Source organism: Aulonocara sp. 'chitande type north' Nkhata Bay, linkage group LG6, assembly GCF_057382095.1.
Source record: "Aulonocara sp. 'chitande type north' Nkhata Bay isolate Kocher_YH1m ecotype deep benthic linkage group LG6, A_spYH_male_GT1.1, whole genome shotgun sequence".
NCBI lineage: Eukaryota > Metazoa > Chordata > Actinopteri > Cichliformes > Cichlidae > Aulonocara > Aulonocara sp. 'chitande type north' Nkhata Bay.
In genome coordinates, this window is record NC_141349.1 from 29,598,847 (window position 1) to 29,624,848 (window position 26,002).

At 39.6% G+C, this 26,002-nt stretch overlaps 2 protein-coding genes across 2 annotated transcripts; both read left to right on the forward strand.

The window, feature by feature from the left end:
• Positions 1 to 470: 470 nt before the first annotated feature.
• On the forward strand, positions 471 to 26,002 carry pik3r6a (phosphoinositide-3-kinase regulatory subunit 6a). Its single transcript, XM_086296192.1, has 6 exons — positions 471 to 730; positions 18,497 to 18,617; positions 21,199 to 21,272; positions 21,959 to 22,073; positions 23,632 to 23,702; positions 24,170 to 26,002. Exons 1-6 carry the CDS (start codon positions 562 to 564, stop codon positions 24,280 to 24,282), a joined length of 663 nt encoding a protein of 220 aa, XP_086152318.1. The 5' UTR covers positions 471 to 561; the 3' UTR covers positions 24,283 to 26,002.
• On the forward strand, positions 1,312 to 12,903 carry LOC147328063 (uncharacterized). Its single transcript, XM_086297344.1, has 12 exons — positions 1,312 to 1,828; positions 2,522 to 2,642; positions 2,726 to 2,888; positions 3,008 to 3,200; positions 4,522 to 4,608; positions 7,006 to 7,104; positions 7,318 to 7,423; positions 9,117 to 9,187; positions 9,288 to 11,253; positions 11,552 to 11,710; positions 11,789 to 11,845; positions 12,276 to 12,903. The coding sequence occupies exons 1-12, from the start codon at positions 1,790 to 1,792 to the stop codon at positions 12,521 to 12,523; spliced, it is 3,309 nt and encodes a 1,102-aa protein (XP_086153470.1). The 5' UTR covers positions 1,312 to 1,789; the 3' UTR covers positions 12,524 to 12,903.

Consider the following 26,002-nt stretch of genomic DNA (forward strand, 5'->3'; position numbering starts at 1 on the left):
AAGGTAGGTGTATCATCATCATCATCATCATTACAGTCAAGAGACGCCTTCATTCACGAATGAATGCCTTCATGGAAATAAACAACAGGGTTCACAACAAGGTGAAAACCACTAATCATACCCAAGAACAGGAAGACCAAATAAGAATTTAGCAGAAGACATAACATAAGCATAACTGATTTTTGGAATTAATGACCAGGAAATAAATAAAGAAATAAAAATGATCCATGCACTTGAAAGTATGTTTGCTTGTCCAATTAATTCTGAGCCTCTGAAAATGGAGAACTATTTATGGGAACTGTTGTAATTCCTAAAACATTTAATTTAATCTAAAAGTCTGGGCTTCAATCACATATCGATTGTTTCAATGATAAACCCACTGTGACGTGCCACCAGATGACGCTATTTATTTGCTATCAATCCGCGTTTGCGTTGACCAGGTAGTAACACTAGCAGGCTGCAAACGCGCACACACACGTCACCTGTCGGAGCGGGTGGAGATCACTGAAGCATCTCGCTGTCTCTGCCTCAGCAGGTTGTTGACTGACTGGCGATGACTTAATGAAGCACAACAACTGCGAGACCCTCCCCTGTAGCTGTCTTTGCTGTTCCCCAGCCTCTGCGATTGGAAGCACAGAGAATAGAGGAGCAGCTGTTGGACCGATGGATAAGAAGCATCAGTACGGTTCACTGGAGCGCACTGAATGGAGCAGAGACACCCACAAAGCAGGTTATCTAGTAAACAATTGCTGGTTTATAATTACTTTTCGATAATGTCAGTCACGTTTAAATGACGTCTTAAGTGTGTATGTGTTTTGAGTTTACTGCAGCATTACTAAATTCTGTGCATTCTGGTTTTAGTGTGAAATGTTCTCATTAGCATTGCATTGCTACAAATAGTATCTCCTGTCTTAACTGTTCGGTGAACTTGTGGTGACCTCATTAGCTTTGTACACACACAAAAGGAAAAAAAAACAGATTAAATGTAATAATTTAATGTATCGAGCATATTAAAAAACAGCATTGTCTTTGAATATATTTATATCATTTTGCGCTTATTAGCATACGTTCCTCGTTTAACAAACATGCATTATGTAAAGTTTATTTCTTGTGTTTATACAACTATGTAATCTAAATATATGGGTAAATTTGTAAAACACACAATAATAGGCCCTAACAATTAATTGGGAGTGTTTTCAGCACTGATAGATCAGATCAATGTATTTATCCAGTAGCAGAACAAGCTGCAGCTCAGAAAATGTCAAGAATCCACAGGTGTCTATTGAGTGGCAGTGTGTGTGTGTGTGTGTGTGTGTGTGTGTGTGTGAGTGCGTCTATGTGGTATGGATTGACATTTGACCTGCGCTGTACCTGGGCTCCGGGGACATTTCGACTTTTTGCTGTGTATTCATGTGTCCCCCTAAAACATGACTTGTAAATGCATTTTTAAGTGTCTAAATAATAATTTTTTCTACTTCTTATGAGGTCATTATTTATCTTTTGACCTGTATTTGCTTAAACTGTAGTGTAAATTCATTTATTAAACTATAATTAAAAGATTTTCTGATTTTCTTAAAAGTCCACCTATACCCCTCACCTGATTTTTGTGTATTCCAGTGTATTGCACAGCGACGTTTCGAGTTAGAGTGGATGTGTGTAGGTACTGCAATTTAATACACATTTTCAATACACACGGCCGGAAGTCATTGTGATTGGTAGGCTATATATATAGGCGGTACCTACAGGAAACGGCGCCACAACTTTCGCGCGCGTGCCCTTTAACAAGTGTATGTCGACGGCAATACGAAGACGGATTAAAAACACAAAGGTAAGCCTTTTTTAATGTAAAATGCACCATGACTTTAATACTATATGAAATTATAGGTGCACAGGCCTATATTAAACTGGTTTAATTTATGCTTTATGGACTGTTAGTGAGTCTTTGAAGAAGTAAAACGGCCCCAGCGTTTGTCATTGAGTAAATAAAATAGGGCTGACGACTAACCGCGTCAACGCGATAAAGCGGGCTAACCCGTGTTAGGATTTACTCGGTGTTAAAGCATTATTGTGGCTTAAACGTGTTAATGCCGACATCGCGACTAACGCGATTAACAATTAAACCAGCGCAGTCTGAGTCAAAATCCCTGATGTCGCTGTTAGCTAATTTCGGGCAGTTTGTCCAATGTCTGTCATTCTGCTGACAGCCCTAAAATAAAAGCAAGGGTATAAGTGTATTTAGTCGTGTATTTATTTATATGCCTGAAGAAAAAACTTCTTACAGTTTTGATGCCTAAGCTTTCTCAGTACTTGTATCACTCTCTGCAGTCGCCATTACAGAAATGTCACATGTCGCCATTTTGAGTACTAGGCCTTTAACATTTTAAAAGAAGGCATAAATTAGCACTATGAATAAGTCAGCTGTGTTTATGCTGTAAACTACACTACTGCTAGTTCTGCTACTACTGATGATGATGACAATGATGACGATAATCGTAATACTTTATATGCTTTGGTAATACAGCCAATCGTACAGGAGAACATGCGAAGGAGACGCATTCCTCCACGGGAGGATGCAGTCTGTCATGTTTCTGCTGGAAGGGACAAACTGGGACTTGATATCCACTACATAAATGCCTTCAAAGGTAAGTTGGTCTTTAGTTTGGATTAGATTTGGAGTTTGTCACTTTGTCTTTTGTCACTCACTTGGTATGCCTCTGCAATTCAGGTCGGGGCATTTTCACGACTGTTCCATTCCAAAAAGGAGACTTTCTTTTGGAATACAGAGGTAAACTCATAACAAAAGAAGAATGTGAGCGGAGACACAGAGTTTATCATGACAGCCTGAAGGTGTTCATGTTTGAATTCAAGTTTGATGGAAAACTCTGGTGGTGCGTATTATATCAGTGTAGTTTGATTAAGATTAAATGACACATTGCTTTTGATTTATGAAAAAAAAAAGCTTCCTAACTAACTAGTTAAGCTAATACTTTTTTGCCTAACCCCACAGTGTGGATGCATCTCAAGAAGATGGGTCATTAGGCAGACTTGTCAACGACAACCACATCAGTCCAAGTGCTAAGATGAAAATATTAAATATCAATGGAAAGCCCCATCTATGCTTATTTGCAAGCAGAGACATAAGTCCAGGCGAAGAAATAGACTATAATTATGGTGACTCGGATTGGCTCTGGAGATGCAAGGTATTTCTACAATTGTACTTTTTGGAACTGATAAATTGCATACCCTAAGCCATTTTTACATTTGTACCTACTCAAATTGGCTTAACGTGACTTAGGGCATCTAGTTTTTCACTGAAATTGAGTATCACCTACTGTGCCTGGGGTAACTATAGCAATGCAGCCGAGCATCCAGTGATATAAATGCCACAGCAAGCATGGACGTCAAGGTGACAAAATGCCTGCTGCTCAGTCTATACTTTAGTGTTCAATTCAGGGATCACGCTGTTAATTTTGGTCGCTATTTCAAACATTTCAGAGTTTCAAAAATGATGGCTTGGATTTTCACGAAGGAGGCGCACTCATAACTTATCGAGTGACACCATTGACCAGCCACCTGGTGGCATTCAGTCTATGTCAAATTTTCTGATCACTTTGGATCACTTGGAACCTTGGTGCAGTAGTTACTGAAAAACTACATGGTACTATAACCTACTGGAAAAACAGGGGTAGGTACTAATGGAAAACAGGCAATTGTGATGGCTGCCACATCAAAGCCCTCTAAAAGCACTAAAAAAATATCAGCAGGTATGCAGAAATAAAAAATGGCTTTCGGTTTCTAAATTTTAACAGTGATTGATGTTTAATGTGATTCTACACAGCAAAATCTCCAGTGTTAAATTAACACTGGAGAGTGTCTATAAGGGTCCACACCTCTGAGTGTTAAATACAACACTGTTGAGTGTTAAATTAACACTTTTGACAGTGTTATATGTTTAAAAGTAACCTAGTCAGTTTTGAAGATTAACAATGGCTAACACTGAGCAGTGCTGATTTTCTAACACTGGAAAATAACTCAAAATGTTAGAAATATTCCAGTGTTAGAAAATCAGCACTGCTCAGTGTTAGTCTTTGTTAATCTTCAAAACTGACTAGGTTACTTTTAAACATATAACACTGTCAAAAGTGTTAATTCAACACTCAACAGTGTTGTGTGGACCCATATAGACACTCTCTAGTGTTAATTTAACACTGGAGATTTTGCTGTGTAGCCTCTTTAGTTAGATTCATTTTAAATTTTGTCCCTTGAAGATAAATGGGCCCTAGTGACAGTTCGTTGCTGCTACAGGTGATTGTTTTACTCCTTTAGCAATGGCTTAAAAAATAAAGAAATCACACTGACTATTTGTCTCTTAATCATAGGGCCTTAAATTCTCTATACATGACAGTGAATATTTTAAAGACAATAGCTTGAAACTTATCTTTCTCATACAGTTTATTTAATGTTTCAAAAGCCTCTTCAAAAATGCACTGTATATTCATTTTCTATCTGTTACACACGAAGACGGAGACCAGCCAGATTCAGAAGACTGTGAGCTGCCTAAAGCCGCAACCAAACAGCTTTCCAAACAATGATCTGGACCTGAAACATCCAGAGCCTGAAAGGGTAAATATAATCCAGTGTACCACTTAATGAACTAATAATTTAATCTATCATCATTCTTTATGGATGCTGTGTGTGTGTGTGTGTTTGGCAGTCACCTGGGTGTGATGTGATTTACATGGACCGTGGCTTGTAGGTCCTTTTCATTGTTTCAAAGTGCAAGTCTGGATAACATCTGAGTGTGTGTGTGTGTGTGTGTGTGTGTTAACCACCCAAATGTGACTTAGGAGGACCACACTGTTATTGGGGGACTCCGTCAAAGTTTGCTTCATGGTGACATCACTCTGGTTTTAGGAGGGGTCTTCTCGTATGTCTTGACAGTTTGACCTACAGCATGCAGAGCTGACTGCATGTGCTTTGTTTCTATGTTGAAATTTTTTGAAACTCAGGCTTGAACATTAAGATAGATAGTACTATACAACTTCTTAACTTGTTTTAGGCACTTTTTACTGCTGTAATGCATGGGCTCTCTCTGGCTGTGTACTCTGGCTTCTTCCCACAGTCCAAAGATGTAGCTTATGGGGTTAGGTTAACTGGTGATTCAAAACTGCCCTTTGGTGTGAATGCAAATGCTTGTCCTTCCATGTTAGACTGGCGATCTGTCCAGGTTGTACTGCCCTATGGTAGCTGGTATAGGCCCCAAAACTGCTACCCCACAATCCTGATAAGGATAAGTGGAAGAGGATGGATGATTGCAAAGGAATCAGTTGTTAATTATTGTAGCCAGTATTTTTTTCAGAAGAAAACATTTCTTGAGTGGAAAGGCCCCCCCCCCCCCCCCCCCCCCCCCCCCCCACACACACACACACACACACACACATGCAAATTAAAGACAGAAGCACAGGCCTGCCCAGTACAGTTGCAAGAAGAGCACTTGGTCTAATCTTTGTGCCATCTTTTCTTTGTTGCAGGATCTTGATGAAGAAATGCCTCAGCAAGGCTCAGAAGCCATGCATTCTTCTTCAGTGCAAGATTTTGAAGAGGTAACATTGACCTAGGACAGATTTTAATGAATGTTTCTCATGCACGATGTGTACCTTACGCTATTTGCCGATAGTGAAATGGTCTATTCATCCTCTTGAGTGATGCATTTTTAGTAACTGTCAGATTACTGTTCTTTTGTCTTCATTCTCTATCTGTTACACACGAAGACTGAGACCAGCCAGATTCAGAAGACTGTGAGCTGCCTAAAGCCGCAACCAAACAGCTTTCCAAACAATGATCTGGACCTGAAACATCCAGAGCCTGAAAGGGTAAATATAATCCAGTGTACCACTTAATGAACTAATAATTTAATCTATCATCATTCTTTATGGATGCTGTGTGTGTGTTTGTGTTTGGCAGTCACCTGGGTGTGATGTGATTTACATGGACTGTGGCTTGTAGGTCCTTTTCATTGTTTCAAAGTGCAAGTCTGGATAACATCTGAGTGTGTGTGTGTGTGTGTGTTAACCACCCAAATGTGACTTAGGAGGACCACACTGTTATTGGGAGACTCCGTCAAAGTTTGCTTCATGGTGACATCACTCTGGTTTTAGGAGGGGTCTTCTCGTATTTCTTGACAGTTTGACCTACAGCATGCAGAACTGACTACATGTGCTTTGTTTCTATGTGGTTTGAAACTCAGGCTTGAACATTAAGATAGATAGTACTATACAACTTAACTTGTTTTAGGCACTTTTTACTGCTGGTAGTGCATGGGCTCTCTCGCTGTGTACTCTGGCTTCTTCCCACAGTCCAAAGATGTAGCTTATGGGGTTAGGTTAACTGGTGATTCAAAACTGCCCTTTGGTGTGAATGCAAATGCTTGTCCTTCCATGTTAGACTGGTGATCTGTCCAGGTTGTACTGCCCTATGGTAGCTGGTATAGGCCCCAAAACTGCTACCCCACAATCCTGATAAGGATAAGTGGAAGAGGGTGGATGATTGCAAAGGAATCAGTTGTTAACTATTGTAGCCAGTAGTTTTTTTCAGAAGAAAACATTTCTTGAGTGAAAAGCCCCCCCCCCCCCCCCCCCCCACACACACACACACACACACACACACACACACGCAAATTAAAGACAGAAGCACAGGCCTGCCCAGTACAGTTGCAAGAAGAGCACTTGGTCTAATCTTTGTGCCATCTTTTCTTTGTTGCAGGATCTTGATGAAGAAATGCCTCAGCAAGGCTCAGAAGCCATGCATTCTTCTTCAGTGCAAGATTTTGAAGAGGTAACATTGACCTAGGACAGATTTTAATGAATGTTTCTCATGCACGATGTGTACCTTACGCTATTTGCCGATAGTGAAATGGTCTATTCATCCTCTTGAGTGATGCATTTTTAGTAACTGTCAGATTACTGTTCTTTTGTCTTCATTCTCTATCTGTTACACACGAAGACTGAGACCAGCCAGATTCAGAAGACTGTGAGCTGCCTAAAGCCGCAACCAAACAGCTTTCCAAACAATGATCTGGACCTGAAACATCCAGAGCCTGAAAGGGTAAATATAATCCAGTGTACCACTTAATGAACTAATAATTTAATCTATCATCATTCTTTATGGATGCTGTGTGTGTGTGTGTGTGTTTGGCAGTCACCTGGGTGTGATGTGATTTACATGGACGAAGTTTATTAGTTGATATCTGCAACTGAATTGAAAACACACCTTTCCAACTGTCCAAAACAAATAAATGTTGCAATATTTTGCTAACAGTGTCACAATCATCGTCTGGTGTGCACAACAATATCATCTTTGGACAAGTGCATTCAGTGTGTGGGACCGGTTTCCTCCCTCAAGTGGCTTGGCTTTAAGTGCAAAGGTGAGACATTTAGTGAATAGGTACAGTGTATAGTAAAAAGCATTAATAGAGTTCAACAAGTTAAGACGTGCTGAAATGAACACTGCTCCCTTTTTAATTAATGGGTGGTCACGTCTAATTAAAGAAATGCAGTATTACCTCATTGGTGCAGGACCTTGTAAAAATGGTATACTTGGGATTGTCCTCAATTCCCCATTCCATAACATAAACTGCTCAAAATAATAAAGGGAACACTTAAACAATGCGATGTTACTCCAAGTCAGTCACACTTCTGTGAAATCAAACTGTTCACTTAGGAAGTAACACTGACAACCAGTTTCACATGCTGTTTTGCAAATAGAGTAGACAACAAGTGGAAATTATAGTCAATTCACCATAATAAAGGACTGGTTCTGCAGGTGGTGACCACAGACCACTTCTCAGCACCTATGCTTTCTGGCTGATGTTATGGTCACTTTTGAATGCTGGCGGTGATTTCATTTTAGTGGTAGCATGAGACAGTCTACAACCCACACAAGGGGCTCAGGTAGTGCAGCTCATCTAGCGTAGCACATCAATGTGAGCTGTGGCAAGAAGGTTTGCTGTGTCTGTTAGTGTAGTGTCCAGAGCATGGAGGTGCTACCTGGATGTGGAGTAGGCCATAGGAGGGCAACAACCCAGCAGCAGGACCGCTACCTCCACCTTTGTGCAAGGAGGAACAAGAGGAGCCCTGCAAAATGACCTCAAACAGGCCACAAATGTGCATCTGTCTGCTCAAATGGTCAGAAACTGACTTCATGAGGGTGGCTTGAGGGTCCAGCATCCACAGGTGGGGATTGAGCTTGCAGTCCAACACCATGCAGGATGTTTGGCATTTGCCAGAAAACACAAAGTTTGGCAACTTCAGCACGGGCACCCTATGCTCCTCACAGCTGAAAGGAGGTTCAAACTGAGCACGTGACAGTCTGGAGATGCCGTGGGGAATGTTCTGCTGCCTGCAACATCCTCCAGCATGATCATATTGGCAGTGGGTCAGTAATGGTGAGGGGTGGCATTTCTGTGCCTGCCAGAGAGCCTGACTGTCATTGGGTAACAAGATGAGGTCCTCGGACCCTTTGTGAGACCACATGCTGGTGCATTTGGCCCTGGGGTCCACCTAATGCGAGACGACACTGGGCCTCATGTGGCTGGAGTATGTCAGCAGTTCCTCCATGACAAAGGCATTGATGCTATGGACTGGCCCGCCTGTTCCCCAGACCTGAATCCAATTGAGCACATCTGGGACATCATGTCTCACTCCATCCACCACAAACTGTCCAGGGGTTGGCAGATGCTTTAGTCCAGGTCTTGGAGGAGATCCTTCAGGAGACCATCCGCCACCTCATCCCGAGCATGCCCAGGCATTGTAGGGAAGTCGTACAGGCATCTGGAGGCCACACACATTCAACTACACACTTTCATGCCACTCAACTACCTAAAGAACAAAGTATTTAATAAGAATAATTCCTTCATTCACATCTGGGATGTCCTTTTTTGGGGGGGGGAGGGGGATTAGCAGTGTATGTGTAGTCATTAAAATATCCTTAATGTGAACAGTTTTGTTTTTTTTTTTTTGTTTTTTCAGCATTTGACATTACTGCAATGCTTTGACAAAAAACTACTTCACTTAAATAGAACTGCAAAGCTAAATTAAGTCTATCAAAATGTGTTTCAGTTTGTTTAGGGGTCTGGCACAAATCTTGCCTTGCAAAATTGGCAAATCAGAATTGCCACCAGTCAACACAGGTGTGTATCCCATTCATATTTGGCTTGACTTTTTTTCAGTTTATTTTTTACCTGTCTAAAGTATTGATCAATTAAAAAAACTTTTGTTCTTACATTCCAGAAAGAAGAAATTTCTGAATATTCAGGGGAGGATGGATTGCCACATTCAGTTCTGGATCAAATATCAAGCGATGATGATGGCAACCACAGCATATCAGAAGAAGAATATGTGCCAGATTCAGAGTCATATGATGAAGATTCAGATGAAGACATCTCATTATTGCCAAGCACATCAAAAGGTCTGCTATGCCAAGATGACATCTCCAAAGCGCATGAACAATCAGATTCAACGAATTTAATCCACAACTTGACAAAGGACAAGCCACAAGATAAAAGTGAGCTTTGCGAAACTGAATCAGAAAAAATGACTTTAAGTAAAAGAAATTACTGCTATTTTTGTGGCAAACCACAAGCTAAAATTTCCCGCCACCTGAAAACGCACAAAACGGCTCCTGATGTTGTGCATGCATTTTCCCTGCCTAGAGACTCAAACGAGCGTAAAAGTCTGTTAGAGAAATTGAGAAATAAGGGAAATTTTAAGCATAATGCTGCAGTTTTGCATGGTGGAGTGGGACCACTGAAAGTGAAGAGAAGACCCAAGATTAAAGCAGTAGAGGGAAAGTTTGCTCATTGCTTTTATTGTCAAGGGATGTATGTTCGCAAGGATCTTTGGAGACATGTCCGCAGATGTCCTAACAAACCAAAAGATGACACGGATAAAGAACCTGGAAGAACCAAAGTACTCGGCCTGGCTTTAACTCTGGAGTCTCAGTGTTATCCGCAGGTGTCAAGTGGAGTCTGGAAGGTTCTTGCTGTTATGAAACAAGATGAGATTGCCTCAGCTGTGCGAAATGACTTTACTGTTATTCAGTTTGCCCAGTCCCTCTACAATAAACATGGACAAGACCCTACAAAGTATGATTATATACGACAGAAGCTTCGTGAAGCGGGACGTTTGTTGTTGTGTCTGCGCACAGAATTCTCAGTGCATAACATGGAAGAAGCTATTAAGCCTGCTAATTTCCAGAGAGTTGTGCAAGCAGTAAAGAAAGTTTCAGGTTTTGATGAAGAGACACTGTCATACAAAACTCCAAGCCTTGCGCTGAAACTGGGACATACACTGCATAAAATGTCTGACATTATCCATTGTCGTGCCCTCATGACAGAGGATGAAGCCCTAATCAAGTCCACTGATGCGTTCAAGAAGTTGTATGTCTCCAAATGGTCTGAGATGGTGTCTCACCGTGCCTTGAACACATTGAGTGAGGCAAAGTTTAACAAGCCATCAACATTGCCCTTTACAGAAGATGTTCGGATTCTCCATCACTACCTTCAAAAATCTGCAGAAAGTGCCTTTTGCAGCTTGGAGAACGAAGCCACAGCTCAGAATTATGCCCAACTTGCACAAGTTACACTCTCACAAATCATTGTGTTCAACCGAAGACGTTCTGGAGAGGTTTCAAAGATGCGCCTCAAAAGTTTTCTTGAAAGAGACAAAACAGCACTCCACACAGATGTTGCCATGGGGCTCTCAGAAATGGAACAGAGACTCTGTAACTATTTCTGTAGAATAGAAATAATGGGAAAAAGGGACAGAAATGTTCCAGTTCTGCTAACACCAAGCATGCTGGATGCTCTGTCACTACTGGTTAGTAGGAGGCCTGACTGTGGTATTTGTGCCACTAATATCTACCTCTTTGCAAGACCCCGATCAATGAGTCATTACAGAGGAATGGACTCCTTGCGTGTTCATGCACACCAGTGTGGAGCAAAGCAGCCTGAGTATCTAAGATCGACACAGCTCAGAAAACATGTTGCCACACTCTCACAAGTCCTTAATTTGAAAAACAACGAACTTGATCAGGTTGCAGATTTCCTGGGTCATGATATCCGCGTTCACCGCGAATTCTACAGATTACCAGTTCCCACAACACAGCTGGCCAAGATTTCCAAACTGCTTTTAACACTGGAAAAAGGACAACTTTCCCAGATCCAGGGGAAATCACTGGATGAGATCAAAATAGAAGGTTTGTATTGAAAGGAGCAAATATTAGGGCAGTAGTTGAATATTATGCTTTATCAACAGAATTAAAACCTAAAAGCACAGACCATTCTGTTAAATGTCCATGATTTAAGGTTCTTGAAGTCTATTGTTTCATCACTTTGCAACATTTGGCAAACTGCAGAGTGGTGGCCTTAAATAGTAAAACTATGTACTATAATTTCCAGTATTTGTTCTGTATTTTGTCATATCTCGTTGTTAATGTGAGGTTTTTGGGGGGTTTGTGTTTGGTTTTTTGGGGGGGTTTTCCCACAATTTCTCAGATGAAATTGCATTAAGTGATGCTGAAACAAAGGACAGTGAGAGTGAATCAGATGATGATGACACAGCACTCACAATGTTGGCGTGTGGCACCAGTGAGCCTGTACATGCAGTAGCTGATTCCACAAACACAGCGCAGCTCCAAGACACTGTAGATTGTGGTAAGTTACCACTAGCTTGGTTTCTGTGGATAAAATGTTTGTTACAAATATTAAAACTTAATCAAATTGTGTAATCAGCAGATGAAGGACCACTCACAATGCCTGCAGCAAGTGAGACTGCTGCTCCCTCTGAAGGTAAGGGGTGCAGTTGGTTCTCTAAGCTTATTATTGTTTCATCACTTTGCAACATATGGCAAACTGCAGAGTGGTGGCAAAAAGTCACTTGGATGAGTGACAAAATGTTTCTCCCACTGAAAACGCTACGTCCAGATTAACAGAATCAACGTTTTGGGATTTACTTACCTGGATGATTGAGCATGCATCAAGAGACTTTTATTCAACTTTTTATTCAGTCTTTTATTCACAGCGGAACACTAAATGTCTCATTTTAGAAATTTGATAAATTTTCAAAGAGAATTTTAGCTCGTTTTGATATTGATGGTAGCAACACATTTCAGAAGTTAGTACAGGGTAGCATCCATTCTTTTAACCACCAAATGTTTTTTGTTTTTTTTTGTTTGGTTTTTTGTTTGTTTTAACTACTACTACTTTATATATCTTCCAGAGAAAAATGCTGCTCAATCCCACAATTCCCGAAGAGCTCCCAAAAACATGTGGTCCAAGGCTGAGGTTGCTGCAGTGATGAGGCATTTTAAAGACCACATAAACGAAGGGAAACTAGCCACCAAAAATGAATGCAGTCATTGCAAATTGGTAGAAGATCCGGTGTTGGCAGGAAGAACAGTTCAAAACATAAGAGATTTTGTAAGAAACAGAGGATTAACTGCAAAAAGGCAGAAAAAAATGAACTAAAATAACTGTTTAGAGAGCTGTGGTTTTACATCTTGGTCAGATTGCCAATTGTTGTTAACACTGATGTTCTGTTTAAAGAAAAAAAAGTTCTTGTTAAATACAGAAGTAGTTTGTATTTCATAATTTTTACATTTAATTTATTTAGGTTTTTTTTTGACGGGTTATATTTAAAATAAAAAATTATAAATGCATATTTTCTCCCCTTAATATTTACCTTTAAACTATTAAAATTCATTTTAAATGTTTTTAATTTTTCTGTTTTCTATATTTTTATATTTCTGTGGGAAGCGTGGGCATTTTTGTCCATAGATTTCTTTTTTTATTTATGGTTAAAATTAATGTTCAGATCCAAGAACACTAATAAAATGATGTTCCAGTAATCCTGTGTCCTGTCAGATGTGTATTCATGGTAATGATGAGCTATTTACATATTACATCATTGTCCCTTTAAAGACCCAATATTGTTTTTTTTGGACCTCATAAAACACATTGTTGTCAAGTGGACAATGTCTCCAGAAAACACAATAGAGTCTGGTTGGTGTGTATCAGTGTATCTAGACTTCTATAGGGAGTGTATGAGGTCTGAAGTGACCCAAATTTTTTTCAGATTTTTTCGAACACTTTAACCTCGCTCCCTTGGCTCTAAGTCCTTTCAAAAGGGTAGTCCACTTAAACCACCACCGGGCGGATTGACGTAGTATAGTCCCGCCATACCACATAGACCCGTATGTGTGTGTGTGTGTGTGTGTGTGTGTGTGTGTGTGCCTGTTTGTTTCCTTGCTTAATTAAAAGTAAGGTGAGGTTACTTAGAGACCAGCTATTCAAATAAGGAATAATAGCCCACATGTGGGTCTTGGCAGGACGCTGGCATCATCTATTAGTAACTAAAAAGATAACTCATTTATGCCTCATTATGACATTAATTCAATTTTTAATAATCATTAATAATGCCCAGTGACTTGATTTGTCTGAATAACAGTCTAGTACTCAAATAATGAATGGAAAAAAAGGCAAGTGAAAATTTATTTTCAAGGAAAGTGACTTTAACTGTTAATTAGCAGCATTTCTGTTTTTATTTTTATTTTTTTATTGTAATGTCTTTTTTTATTGCAGACTCTCTGTTAAGCCCTCTATGTTTTTCCTCTAAACTAAATGATTTTCCCACCCCTCTCTCCTCTGTGTTTGCCTTGGGGTCTCTAATCAGGCTGATCTGTCTGTCAGTATGATGGTTTGCCTCATTAGGCATAGAACGTATCAGGGCAGTGTAAGAGAGAAAGTTGGAGTCAAAGAAAAGAGTAAAACTGAGCTCATAATTTAATTCACATCTTTAGGGGTTTAGATGAAAAGAAGGGCAGGGCAGAGTAGGAGAGATACAGAGTGAGGCGAAGCAAAGGCAGATGAGAAACACTAGCAGTGAGAGTGAGAGAACGGAGAGAAGGTGTAAAGGAAGTCGAGTGATGAGTCATAACTGCTCAGTGGCAAAATTACTTGTCTTAGAGAGCCTTTGCAGCAGAGCATATTGTGTCTACTGATATAATTCAAAGTGCATTTGACTTGTTAACAACCCATGTAATAATAGATCTGACCTCAGGATACGATACAGTGTTAAAAACAGATGGGAAAATCCCTATTCATAGTGACAGAGAAATTTCCATGGTTGAGAAAAAAAACTTCACAACATTTAACCAAGTCAACAGGTGGACGTACCATTGTAAAGGCCCACGATCACAAATGGAAATACAGAGGGTTTACAACGAGGTGCACACCACTGCTTATATATGAGAACAGGAAGACCAAATTAGGTTTTGTCAGGAAAAAATGTAAAAGACACTGTGCAGTTCTGAAAAGAAGTCCTTTTTTGCACTATAATGATGCAAAAAGAAAAGTACATCTTTGATCCAAAGTATACCGCATCATCTGTCAAACATGGTGGAGGCAGTGTTATGGCTTGGGCTTGTAACGCCAGTGGGATCAGGTTACGAGTGTTTTTTGATGATGTGACTCCTGACAGAAGTAACAGGATGATTTCTGAAGTGTGCAGGGCTATACTCTCTGCTCAGATTTGTCCAAATGCTGCTAAACTAACTGGACACACTTCACAGTGCAAATGGATAATGACCCAAAGCACACTACAAAAGCAACCCAAGAGTTTTCCACGACATCAGGACACATTATAGTGTTTAACCCAGATAGGAAAATCCATAATCGTGTTTAAAAAAGAAGCTTCAGCGAGTTTTTGAGTAATAATAATAATAATAATAATAATGGATTGCATTTATATAGCGCTTTTCGAGAACCTCAAAGCGCTGTACAATTCCACTATTCATTCACTCTCACATTCACACACTGGTGGAGGCAAGCTACAGTTGTAGCCACAGCTGCCCTGGGGCAGACTGACAGAAGCGAGGCTGCCATATCGCGCCATTGGCCCCTCTGGCCAACACCAGAGTAGGCATACATGTAGTGAATTGTCTGTAATATTTATCTTCAAAGTGGCTGCAATGTCTTTTTGTGACAAGTCAGTTTTATTTTTGTAGCTTATTTTAAAATAATGTCAGCTGACCAAAGTGCTGTACTGTATTCATACATCACTACATCAACAGTAAATATACACTAAAAATGATCAAATAAAGTAAATAAGGCTGTGTTAATACAAGTCAGAGTGCCCTGTTCAACTAGAATTGAAAGAGAGTGAGAATAAGTAGGTTTTAAACAGTGTTTGAAAATGACTGAGAGACTGGGAAGCTCTCAAGGTAGGAGTGTAGATTTCTGAAAGTTCAGCAGAGTAGTGAATTTCATTTATGTAAAACCCAGGTGACCAGCTGATTAAATACTCTGCTGTGTCCTGTTAGCGACTATTATGTTTTTCTTTCACTTGCCTCTATGCCATAATAACACACTTTTTAATCCCCATATCTAAACCTTATATATCCCATCTAAGAACCAAAACTGAACACTTACCTACACCTAACTGAAACCTAAACCCCCAAAACTAAGTGTGAAGTCCTCCGATCATGCCACAATAAAGCTTTCTAACTTAAAGCTAATGGCCTCACTAAATGTTTGGAAAAATGCACACACTGCTGTGACCATGTCAAAAAGATGAAAAAACAGGTTGAACACTTAACTTAATTTTTTTACAATCCATTGTCACCTTTTTACTGCAGACATTTCATGTCTGTAATTTTGATAACAAGAAGAGCACAGTTGGCACAGCAGGTAAAGAGACTGAAACAGATTGCTTCAGTTAAACACTGATTTCCCTGCGCTTCAAGTGTTAGCTATAAGCTGAGCTAATTGCCTCCTGGCTCCATAGACAGTCAGAGTAGTTCCTATTCTCTATAGTTGGAAATAAAGTGAGAAAGCACACTGGCTCAAAGGTCAAAATGCTTTTTTTGAAACCTCATGACACAAATTTCTAGTTTTTACAGTTTTTAAGTAAGACAGTAGAACCAAATTGCTGGGGGGAAAAATGATTATATTGAAACACAAAAGACCAGTCGCACATCTGTGATGTCGCACAGATGTCTCTTATGCAGCAAAAAACAAAACAAAACAAGCTAATCTTTCATAGCAATGTGAGTCCATGTAAACCTGCAGTTATCGTGAAGTATGGTTAATGCTTTTACCCTGAAGTCACCCTGGAGTTTGAATTTCTATTCTGCTTTTTTGTCAGACTAGTGCAGAATAAGTGTTTTTACTGCACTTTGAACCTAGACAGCTCTGCCCCACCCCAGGGCTAATTGAGGCTTGAATAGAGATTCCATAATAAAGCTCCACTGAGTGATGGTGTGTATATAGAAAGACTTTAATGACCTCGGGAGGTAACAGGGACAGACTGTCAGAAGTGGTATCTCCCTGGCTGTGTTCCTCTCAGCCCATAATGTAAGGCTGCTCGCTGCAGGGAAGTGACAGGTGTCCAGCACCGCTACACTGATAAAAGGAACAACTCAAGACAAGAGGTGACCTGTTTCAGTTATAAAGTCACAGTAGCTGTCATTGTCGGTCTTCAGCCATCTACTTTTAAAAAGGTCAGCTTCGATTTGTATTAGGTTTTTCCCTGTGTTTTCTGATCTACATGCTAAAATAAATGTTTTGATAGAAATTTGTTGCAGTTTAATGTTTGAATTAGCAGCTGCTTATTGGTTGAGTTCAGTGAAGCTGCTTCTGCTGCTCACAGTGTACAGCAGCTGCTCTCAATGAAGTACTGTCTTTTTGTACCACACAAAATTTTCTGGATGCTTTGGGACAGATTGTGTCTATTTTCAGCAAGTTTTGCAATTTCTTATTGTGGGTTAATGTTTTAACAGTTGATTTCTTATGATAAATCTAGAGCCTGACAGATGTCAGATTATTTAGACTGATACCTGTACTGATATTTGGTGATTTAACAAGCTGATATGTTGGCCAATTACTTCTTATTTCTTTCAGACACCTGAAATCCAACATTTATTATGTTAGTTATAAGATAACCTTTATTATTATATTTATTATATGTTTATAAAAACACTGGAATAGGATAGGAGTAATAATAAGATACTGAATATGACTCCTTGCTAAGATATTATAACAGTGCAATTCAAAAATTAACTTGTTTTATTGTCACAACAAGTGCCAATAAAACGATAGAGCTCTGCGACTTTACTGGGGGCGATCGTGGCTATGGGGCGATCGTGGCTCAAGAGTTGGGCGTTCGTCTTGTAATCGGAAGGTTGCCGGTTCGAGCCCCAGCTCCCACAGCGTCGGCCGTTGTGTCCTTGGGCAAGACACTTCGCCCGATGCCTACTGGTGGTGGTCAGAGGGCCCGGTGGCCCCAGTGTCCGGCAGCCTCGCCTCTGTCAGTGCGCCCCAGGGTGGCTGTGGCTACACTGTAGCTTGCCATCACCAGTGGGTGGATGATTGTGTATAGTGTAAAGCGCTTTGGGGTCCTTAGGACCAAGTAAAGCGCTACAGACCATTTACTCAGACCAACTGGTTGTTATGTTTACATTTCCACAAGCGTGGCCAGCAAGGAAGTTGCAGAATGCCCTCTGGTGGGCAAACTATGCAAAATAAACACCCTTAAAGTGTTTTTCCTCACAGCCGTGCTTTATTTATTTTTTATTTATATATCAGCCATCAGGCTTTTGTTGGAAGTTATCAAGGATCTCTGTGCTACAACATGCCACAAATTCAGCATGTTGTAAAAATAATTTGAGAATTGTTTCATTGTTCCTTCCTATTAGCGTTCATTGTAAGTTATTTTGCGGCCAGCAGTTAATTATTAAATGTCTTTAAAGCACAGCACACACAAAAGTATTAAATGTTGTACGTGTATTCTAGTCTATGCAAAACAAGGATATCACATAGTCACATACCACAGATTGTAAATTTTATTTATGAACAGCACATGTGGAAATTCTAAAAGCAGGCAACTGCAAAATTAAAAAATGATGTGAAATATTACTAATAAACATTAAATATAACAACATGGAATAGAATTTTTTTTTCTTTATGCATTGTGACAGGCAGTTAGAGACTTTGTACAGCACAACATGGCAGTGTAAACAAAACTGCAGTGGAAGGGGTTGACAGCTTTACTGCCTTACTTCCTGGCCCAACGCATCATGCAATTAAAGTGTTTGTGTGTATGCAGTTATGTGTGTGTGGGGGCGACAGCCATGCAAGTTGTGCCAGCTGCTGACACATGGTAATTTGGCTGTGACACTCTGCTCTTCTGCTCATCTAGCAGCAGTTTCTGCTGCAGCTGTTTATACAGTTTAAAATGCAAATTCATATGCGTTATGGTTCTGAAATGCCACAGTAGATCATCTTCAAAAGTGTGCACACATCACTAATCTGTGTGTGGCTTGTTTTAACCTACTGAAGAGTCTATAATCTAAATGCCTTGTTAGGAATGTTGTATTTTTTTCCAGTGTGTGGTCTTTTGTCCAACGTTCAGAAAGACTAAGTCTCTCGCTGTCTCTCTTTCAGAGGACGACGTGGTGTCCATGGCAGACTCCACCATCACCGTGGATGACATCGAGGGGGAGCTCTTTAAGATTGAGAGGATCAGGGATGTCCTGGTTAGGAGAGAGTCAGAGCTCAGATACATGTGAGGACTTAAAATCATTGTTTGCTGTGGGTGTGAAAATTCATTGCTTGTTAGATTTTAGTTGAGCTGGCAGATGATTTATTTTGTCAGTATTATTATGCTTAAAATTGCACAACAGAAGGTAAAATTAATGCATGAAAAATTGAGATCCAACTGTGTTATTGTTAAATCTTTACCACTAGGTGTGTAAAAATGAGAAATCGAACCTTACAATTGACAAGTAGGGTCTTTTTTTAAATCTACATCTAATAGATAATTACACTGAGTATAATGGTAAGCCTATAAAAAAGAGGACGATGTAAAGTTATTTATATACTTTTTGTTTTGTACATCGTGCCACAATTTGCACCGAGAGCAGTCACTTATTCAAGAATGTGCACTTTCTGTATTCTGCAAAGCAGAAAAATAAGAGCAAGAAGGTTGCACAGTGGTGCATGAGTGTAAATATCCATCTTGGGCTCTTTTCAGAAGCTGCACATCTTTGAAAATGGTCTGCCTGAGATGTGGTTAGGATTGCCTTTGAGCGTGATGTTGACACTTTGTTATCATGCTAATATTACGTTAACATGCATTTGTAATCTAGGGCCTATTTTTGCTGATGCATAAACATTTTAAAACCAAATTTCCATGGCAATCTATCCAAACTTACCCTTCAAATGTTGCTAAAAAAATTAACTGATTGATCGAGTGGCATGAATTTACTTACTAGGATGTACTAGAATTTTAAATTAGATTTGTAGAAGTCAGTTTTGAAACTTGATGACTGTGTACATTTTTAGTGTAGATGCTTCAAATGCACCTCAATGTTATTTGAAATCAATTTTTTGATTTTCTTCATCAGTCCTGGAGGGCAACTTGTAGATTCTGTAGTAAATCTGAAGAAGATAAAGGATTCAGAGTTTTTAATGAGTGCAAAAATTAAACAACCTATAATATTTGCAGTGATGCTTTCCCTATTAAGAGCAGTGTAATCATTTAGGACACGTTTCAGAAATAAAACCTCAGGCATAATTCCTCTAATTTTTTTGTCTGTAATTCCCATCAGCTACACCCTAAACTACCCCCATTACAATTTCAATGGCTCCACTGCAGCTTCCACAAAGCTGGCTAATACATGGATATTTATTCATATACTCCTCTGGAAGATAGGCAATTGCCCTGCTCAGATGGCAGGGGGAATGCGAGGAGTGACGTGTGTGGAGTAGCAAGCAAGAGTCAAGCGAATGGAAAAATGGGAGACTGAAAGACCGAAAGAGTGGATAAGGAGGACATGTAGACTAGAGTAGCAATCTGAAGCAGATTTTTTCAGGGGTCCTCATGCAAACAAATACCAGGATTTATTTATTTATTTATTTATTTATTTGTCTAATAAGTTACGTTTCCATTCCAAATCGCCATCTCTTGGCCATTGGCCATTTTATCAGATGCTCATGTAAGGATGGGATCTGACATAACAGGTAGACAAGTGTGGCGTTGAGTCTCTTTTTCTATTGACAGTGATGAATGTGTGTAATATGTATGAATGTGTGTGTAGCCTTTTCTGTGTGTATGTGTGTGGTTTGTAATAAAAGTCTGTTCATAGGATACAGAGTTCATGCGATGGCCTCTTGCTTGACAAGCAAGGCACGGAGGGGCTTCCATCCCTCTTCACTATCAGTAATGATCCACTCACACTGATTCTGTGAAGGGTCACTGAAACAGAGAACGGCTATCTGGCTCAGACCTGCTTCAGGGATTTCTGCTCAGAAAGATTGTGTCACCTCCTTTGTTAAATATAAGATCAATAACAAGCTTTCTCTGTTTGAATTTCATTTTTTTCCTATTTCTCTTTCTCATTTTATTGACATGGCAACCAGGGATTCAGTAGTGCTTCGTGTATGGTGAAGATGTTTTTGGTTTTTTGTTCAGCAGGCACAGTTCTTTTTATTTTTTGCCATGACAGAAAATGGTTGCTTAAGAAGTCCATATGTCTTGATGAGGTCATTATCTCATTTCCCAGTGAGATGGTAATTACAAACGATGACTCCTTGCTGATGGTAATGATGGTAATGGCCTTGCTGAACATCATGAACATTCAGGGGCAGGATGAAGGTTTATGCACAAACTCTGGAGAGCCTGGAGGATTTTGCACTGAGTGCTTGCTTTTACTCCAGAGACACTATCAGTTTCAAATACCTGTTTGCTGCTAAATGATGATGTAAAGTCCCATTAGTAAGCCTTTCTCTGACTGAATTAATCAATTCTCTGAGTCACTAGTCTTTATCCCAGGCTACATGAGAACTGTATTTGTCTAATAAGCTCTTTAAGTGGGTTTGTCTTTAAATAATATAACCCTAACCATTATACCCTGGCAAACTACTGACCATGAATTCTGTTTAACAATATATATGGATGAAGCAATATGTATGTGAAAAAAACAAGAAAAAGCCTTTAGTAAAAAACAAAATATGTTACTGACAAGTAATGTTGGAACATGTAGTGTAAAAAGTGCTGTGATTTTCATCATCTGCAGTGCTTACATAAGTGCTCTTTTTCTGTTTATGTGTGCATGTGTTTCTTTTACGCCATCATGCCTGAACAGGATGGATGACATTCAGCTCTGCAAAGAGATTACTCGTCTGAAGAAGGAGCTTCACAAATTAGTGTCCATACCAGGTAGAAGTCCTTTGGGTGTTCATGATTGCTGCTATTGGACCAAAACAAACAAACAAACAAACAAACAAAATCATGATGACATATTGGGGAATAGGTTTGTTCACTCTGTTGCCAAGAACAGAATGAGTAGATCAATTCCACTACCACACATTTGGAGCTGAAGCCAGCAAGTGCTTAGCTACGTTAGCATAAAGAGCCAGGGCAAACAGCTGGACAGGAAATTTCTAATATTCATGCTTTATCTAAAAGTTTTATTATGGCTTAGCATAAACAAGTGGAAGTAAACAACAGGGATGCAAAAATAATTATGGACATCTTATCCGACTCTCCAAACCTGCTCTGCAGTGCTGTTTTTTATTAACAGATGAAGCAAACAATTTACAATAAATAACGTAGCCACTGATGGTTGATCAAGAACTCAACCAATGTTAGGTGCATTGTTTTAAAGATCTTGATAAAGTGTTTCCTTTGCTTCTGGCCTTTATACTGACTTGCTTTTTCCATAGGTTTCATTTTAACTCTTAACTATAAATGATTGAAGTCAACTGAAGGATCAATCAAAATTTTTGCATGTGCGTTATTATAGTTAGCTGTTCATTCATCTGCGTGCACAAACAGTAACATATTACTCAAAGTAGCTAATGTGGGACATAGTCCTGATGTCGTCTTCTTTCGTGCTATTCCAGATAATGACAAGTCCAATGATGACCGGCAGAAGGAGGAAGAGCTGCTACAGCAGATCCAAAAGCTGGTAGAGACCAGAGATTTCCTCGTGGATGATGTTGAATTTGAACGTCTCAGGTGTGCTTTCATCTCAGTGATTTACAGATGGCCTAGACTGGAGTTCTTTGGTCACTTCCACACGTGAAATCTGAGTGAATCATTAAAAATGCAGTCCAAATGCATATGCAGATCACATGGAAGTAGATGCAGGGAAAAAAGCTTGATATGGTTTTTTTTCATCTTTCATCCCTCCTTAAAATCTTCATAATGACTGATAAGCCACAGATTCGCACCTCCTCAGTAGTCACTAATGCTGATAAATTTTTCTCTCAGTTCAGCATCCAAAATATGCATGTCTCCACAAAGGAGTTCTTTTGCTCCCCATGAAAAAAGTTGAATGTTTCCTCAGGCGCGTTGCTGCCAGAGAGGGTCCCACAGAGCGCACAGCAGAGAGCCATTTCAATTAAAGATGTGTCAGGGTGCATCAATGAGCTCTGCAAGGGGAGCTCCTGATGATTTAAAAAAAATAAAAGAAAGAAAGAAAGAAATAGGTTTAATGAGCCAACTGATGTGGAAATGACACATAGTGGATCATCATTGCTTATTAGTTTAAAGCAGGCTTACCATAGGTCAAAATAGTTCATGTTGTTTTTGAGATCTACTGTAATCGACTTCCAGTTTGTCCATTTTGCAGCAATAGAAAATAAATGCATCTTAAAATGTTGACCCAGATGCTTTGCTGTGAGGATGAATTTGCTACCAGAGTAGCATATTCATCCTCACAGGTTCAAACATTTCACATTTAATTTGCATAGCTTGAAATCTAACGTTGCCTGCGAGTGGACAACCACGTGTAGAATAATAAGCATGTTTTCTAGGTTTGATCTCACAGTGTATAAAACACTGTTAGTTTGTCTGAGCAGCGCTTTCTGCTGGCAGCTGACGGCATGCTGTGAAATAGCCGCAGGGCTGCTGGGAAGGTGAGAGCCGTGAAGAAGGAGAACGGCAGTGCGTTAATGGGTGCAGAGAGGAGAGGATGCATGTGACAGCGCCCAAGGCCACGTTGTCCATGCTCATAAATATAAAGCTCTCTCTTCTGTTATTTTACTTTACTTTTATAAAATCAGGACTGTTTATCACAGGAGAAATCTCTCTGTGATCTTTACCCGAGAGTTTTTATCTTTGAGACATTAATAGTAATATAACTGAATATAATTCATTAGATATCACTTTTAAATACATATGATATATATCCATATACAATAAACACTGCAAGTATCCAAGTTATATACACTTATTTGCATTTGGGCTGTATTCAAATAACACAAAATGAGACTGCGACATTCACTAATATGCACTAAGCGTATAGAAACCTTTGCCAGGAAATCTTAACTGCCAGAGGTGCATTAGCTCGCTTATTTAGTGGGTGTCTGGGGAGGATGTTTCATCTCTCTGCTTTAGTAAAAACCAGCCTTCTTGATTTTTAAGGATGCTTTGGATAATGAAAGAATACCTGTGGAAAAGATTTTCTTTTTAATATTCCTGGAACAGGGGGAAATTTAGGTCATAACAGCTTTGTCATTTTTTTGTGTTTTACTTTGTAATTGTAGTATTACATGTGTATTCATTTTTACAGGGAGAAAGAGGAAGATAAAGAAATGGCAGATTTTCTGAAGTCCAAATTGCCAAGAAATCTGAAGAAGACAGGTATTCAGTCATGAAAGCTGAAATGTTGTCTTTTTTGAAAGTATCGACTGATAAAATGGAAAATGGGTGTGCTGAGACTGTGCTTTAGACCTGACTGAAGAATGTATGTATTTATGTTCCCAAAAAATAGATTCTGTTCATCTGGATGCAGCGTTTTTCAGTGGGAGAAATGTTTCGTCCAAATGACTTCTTCAGTCTTAGCTAGTTGGGGAAACCTGCATTCTGCTGTCACTTGGGTTTCGCTTCTTCCAGATGAACAGAATCAGTTTCTGAGGAATTTCCTTAGTTGGTTGATTAAGCATGCATCAGGATATGCACTTATGATCTTTGCCATAAATGCATTAATTATCAGAACTTATTTATACAGTATACAGTGATTGATCTTGCTGTGTATGTATGTGTGCACACAGATGTAGATGTCTTTTGCAATACATAAATACAACACAGTTCACTGTACCGTGTTACAGGTATGCCAACCAGAAGGGCACCCACCCGGGCTCAGCAGACGTCTTCGCCCCTCACCAAGACAGGACTCACCCTCCTGAAAGAGTGCTGTGGCTTTACGTGCTCCATCATGTAGACTAAAGCCAAATGACAGCGCTCCTCTGCAGTGCTCTTCCACAGGACTCCTTTTTCCACTTTTAGCTCCAAGAAGGACTTTAAAGCATGGGTCGAGCAATGACAGCGTAGTGAGCTATCCATCCCAGGAATTCAGGAAGCAACTTCATCTATATTTATTTTATTATTAATTTATTAGCTGTGTCTTGGCTTTGCAGGTCAACCCAGTGTATTTGTATCTATTTGTCATTTTCACATAGGGTTTGAAGGACAGAAACCTCCTAACCCTGGTCATTGTAAGTAAGTTAGCACGTTCTCTTAAAGTAAAAGTGGAAAAAAAAAACTACTATAGCCCACAGGTTTATATCAGGATGCTTCACTGAACTATGATTATTGTCATCTCCTCAATATGTGTGTATGAGTCAGCAGGATTCTAGACACCGCTATAATGTTATTTGCATTATGAACACTACAATAATGAATCTGGCATTAATCGGGAGCTCTGTCAGGATGAAGTTGCCTGTGATCTGACTCTAGATCCAAATAGGTATGACCTTTTGAATAGTGGTGGTTTGTGAAGGAAGAGTTAGTCATCTATTTCTCTCTATTATTCTTAAATGATTGGTAAGCTAGCCAGGCTCAAGGAGGGTGGCTTTTGGCAAGACAGGTTTGGGTAAAAGGAAAGCGCATATTGGTGTTTGAGATTTTGGCAAAAATGACTAAACCTAGCCCTAACAAGTTGACATCGATGACAGCAGTGTTGTTCAATATCGAGACACAAAGCCGTACATATGCCACTGTACTCTCAGGACGTGGGGTCTTGTAGATAAAGGTCTTTAGTGCACAATGAGTCATATATACAGGACATGGAGTTCATGGATGTAGTGACCAATGAAGCTATCTTGCATCTCTTTGTGTTGCAAAGAGGAGTTGTCGCCATGGAAACCCACATCTTTAGAATGGAACAGTGAGGAAAGTTGGACGGATCAGAGAGATGAGACTTCAAAAGTGTAACACATCCAAAGGCAATTGCTATCATGAAAGGCAGGCGGAGAACGAAATAAAATTACTATTGCCACTTCCATTATTTTTTTCAATATTCTGGATTTCCAAAGCATCTGAAACTCTCCCGCACTCTTTCGGATCATCTACAAAACAGAGATTAAGTAAACATGAGATTGTTTTACTCAGTTGAAATGTAGATATGCTGAGGATACATGTCTCTAAAGTAGATTCTGTTTGAGACCCCTAAATCTATCTAATTGGTTTAAATTATGTCTCTTCGACAAGCTTTCAGTTCTTTTCTAGACTTTGAAATGGATGCAGCTGGCTCTTCACTTGAGTGATTGGGTCCTTTGATCAGTCTCAGCACTGTCATGGAGCCTCGGGTCATGTATCACTCAGCAACCACGTCTGATGGCGTCATGAAAGTCCAGAAAGGATTCAGTGATTATTGAAATACTGTCTCTAACAGCCAAATTAAAATATGATGTAGCAAGTAAACTTAGCCATAATATAGGTTTGTGCAAGTTTTTTGAGAAGACAGTATACTCTGATGAAGGCTTCATTTTCTCTTTCTCCGAGATATGAAGTGAAATGATGATGTGAACCATCTCCTAGAACAAAAGCTTTTTGTTAGTAAAGGTAGGCCAATTTACAAATTCGCATGGAAAGAAATCATCATACCGCCTTTCTTTTCATGCAGATATTGCCTTTTATGTTGGTTCCTATGACTGAGCTGC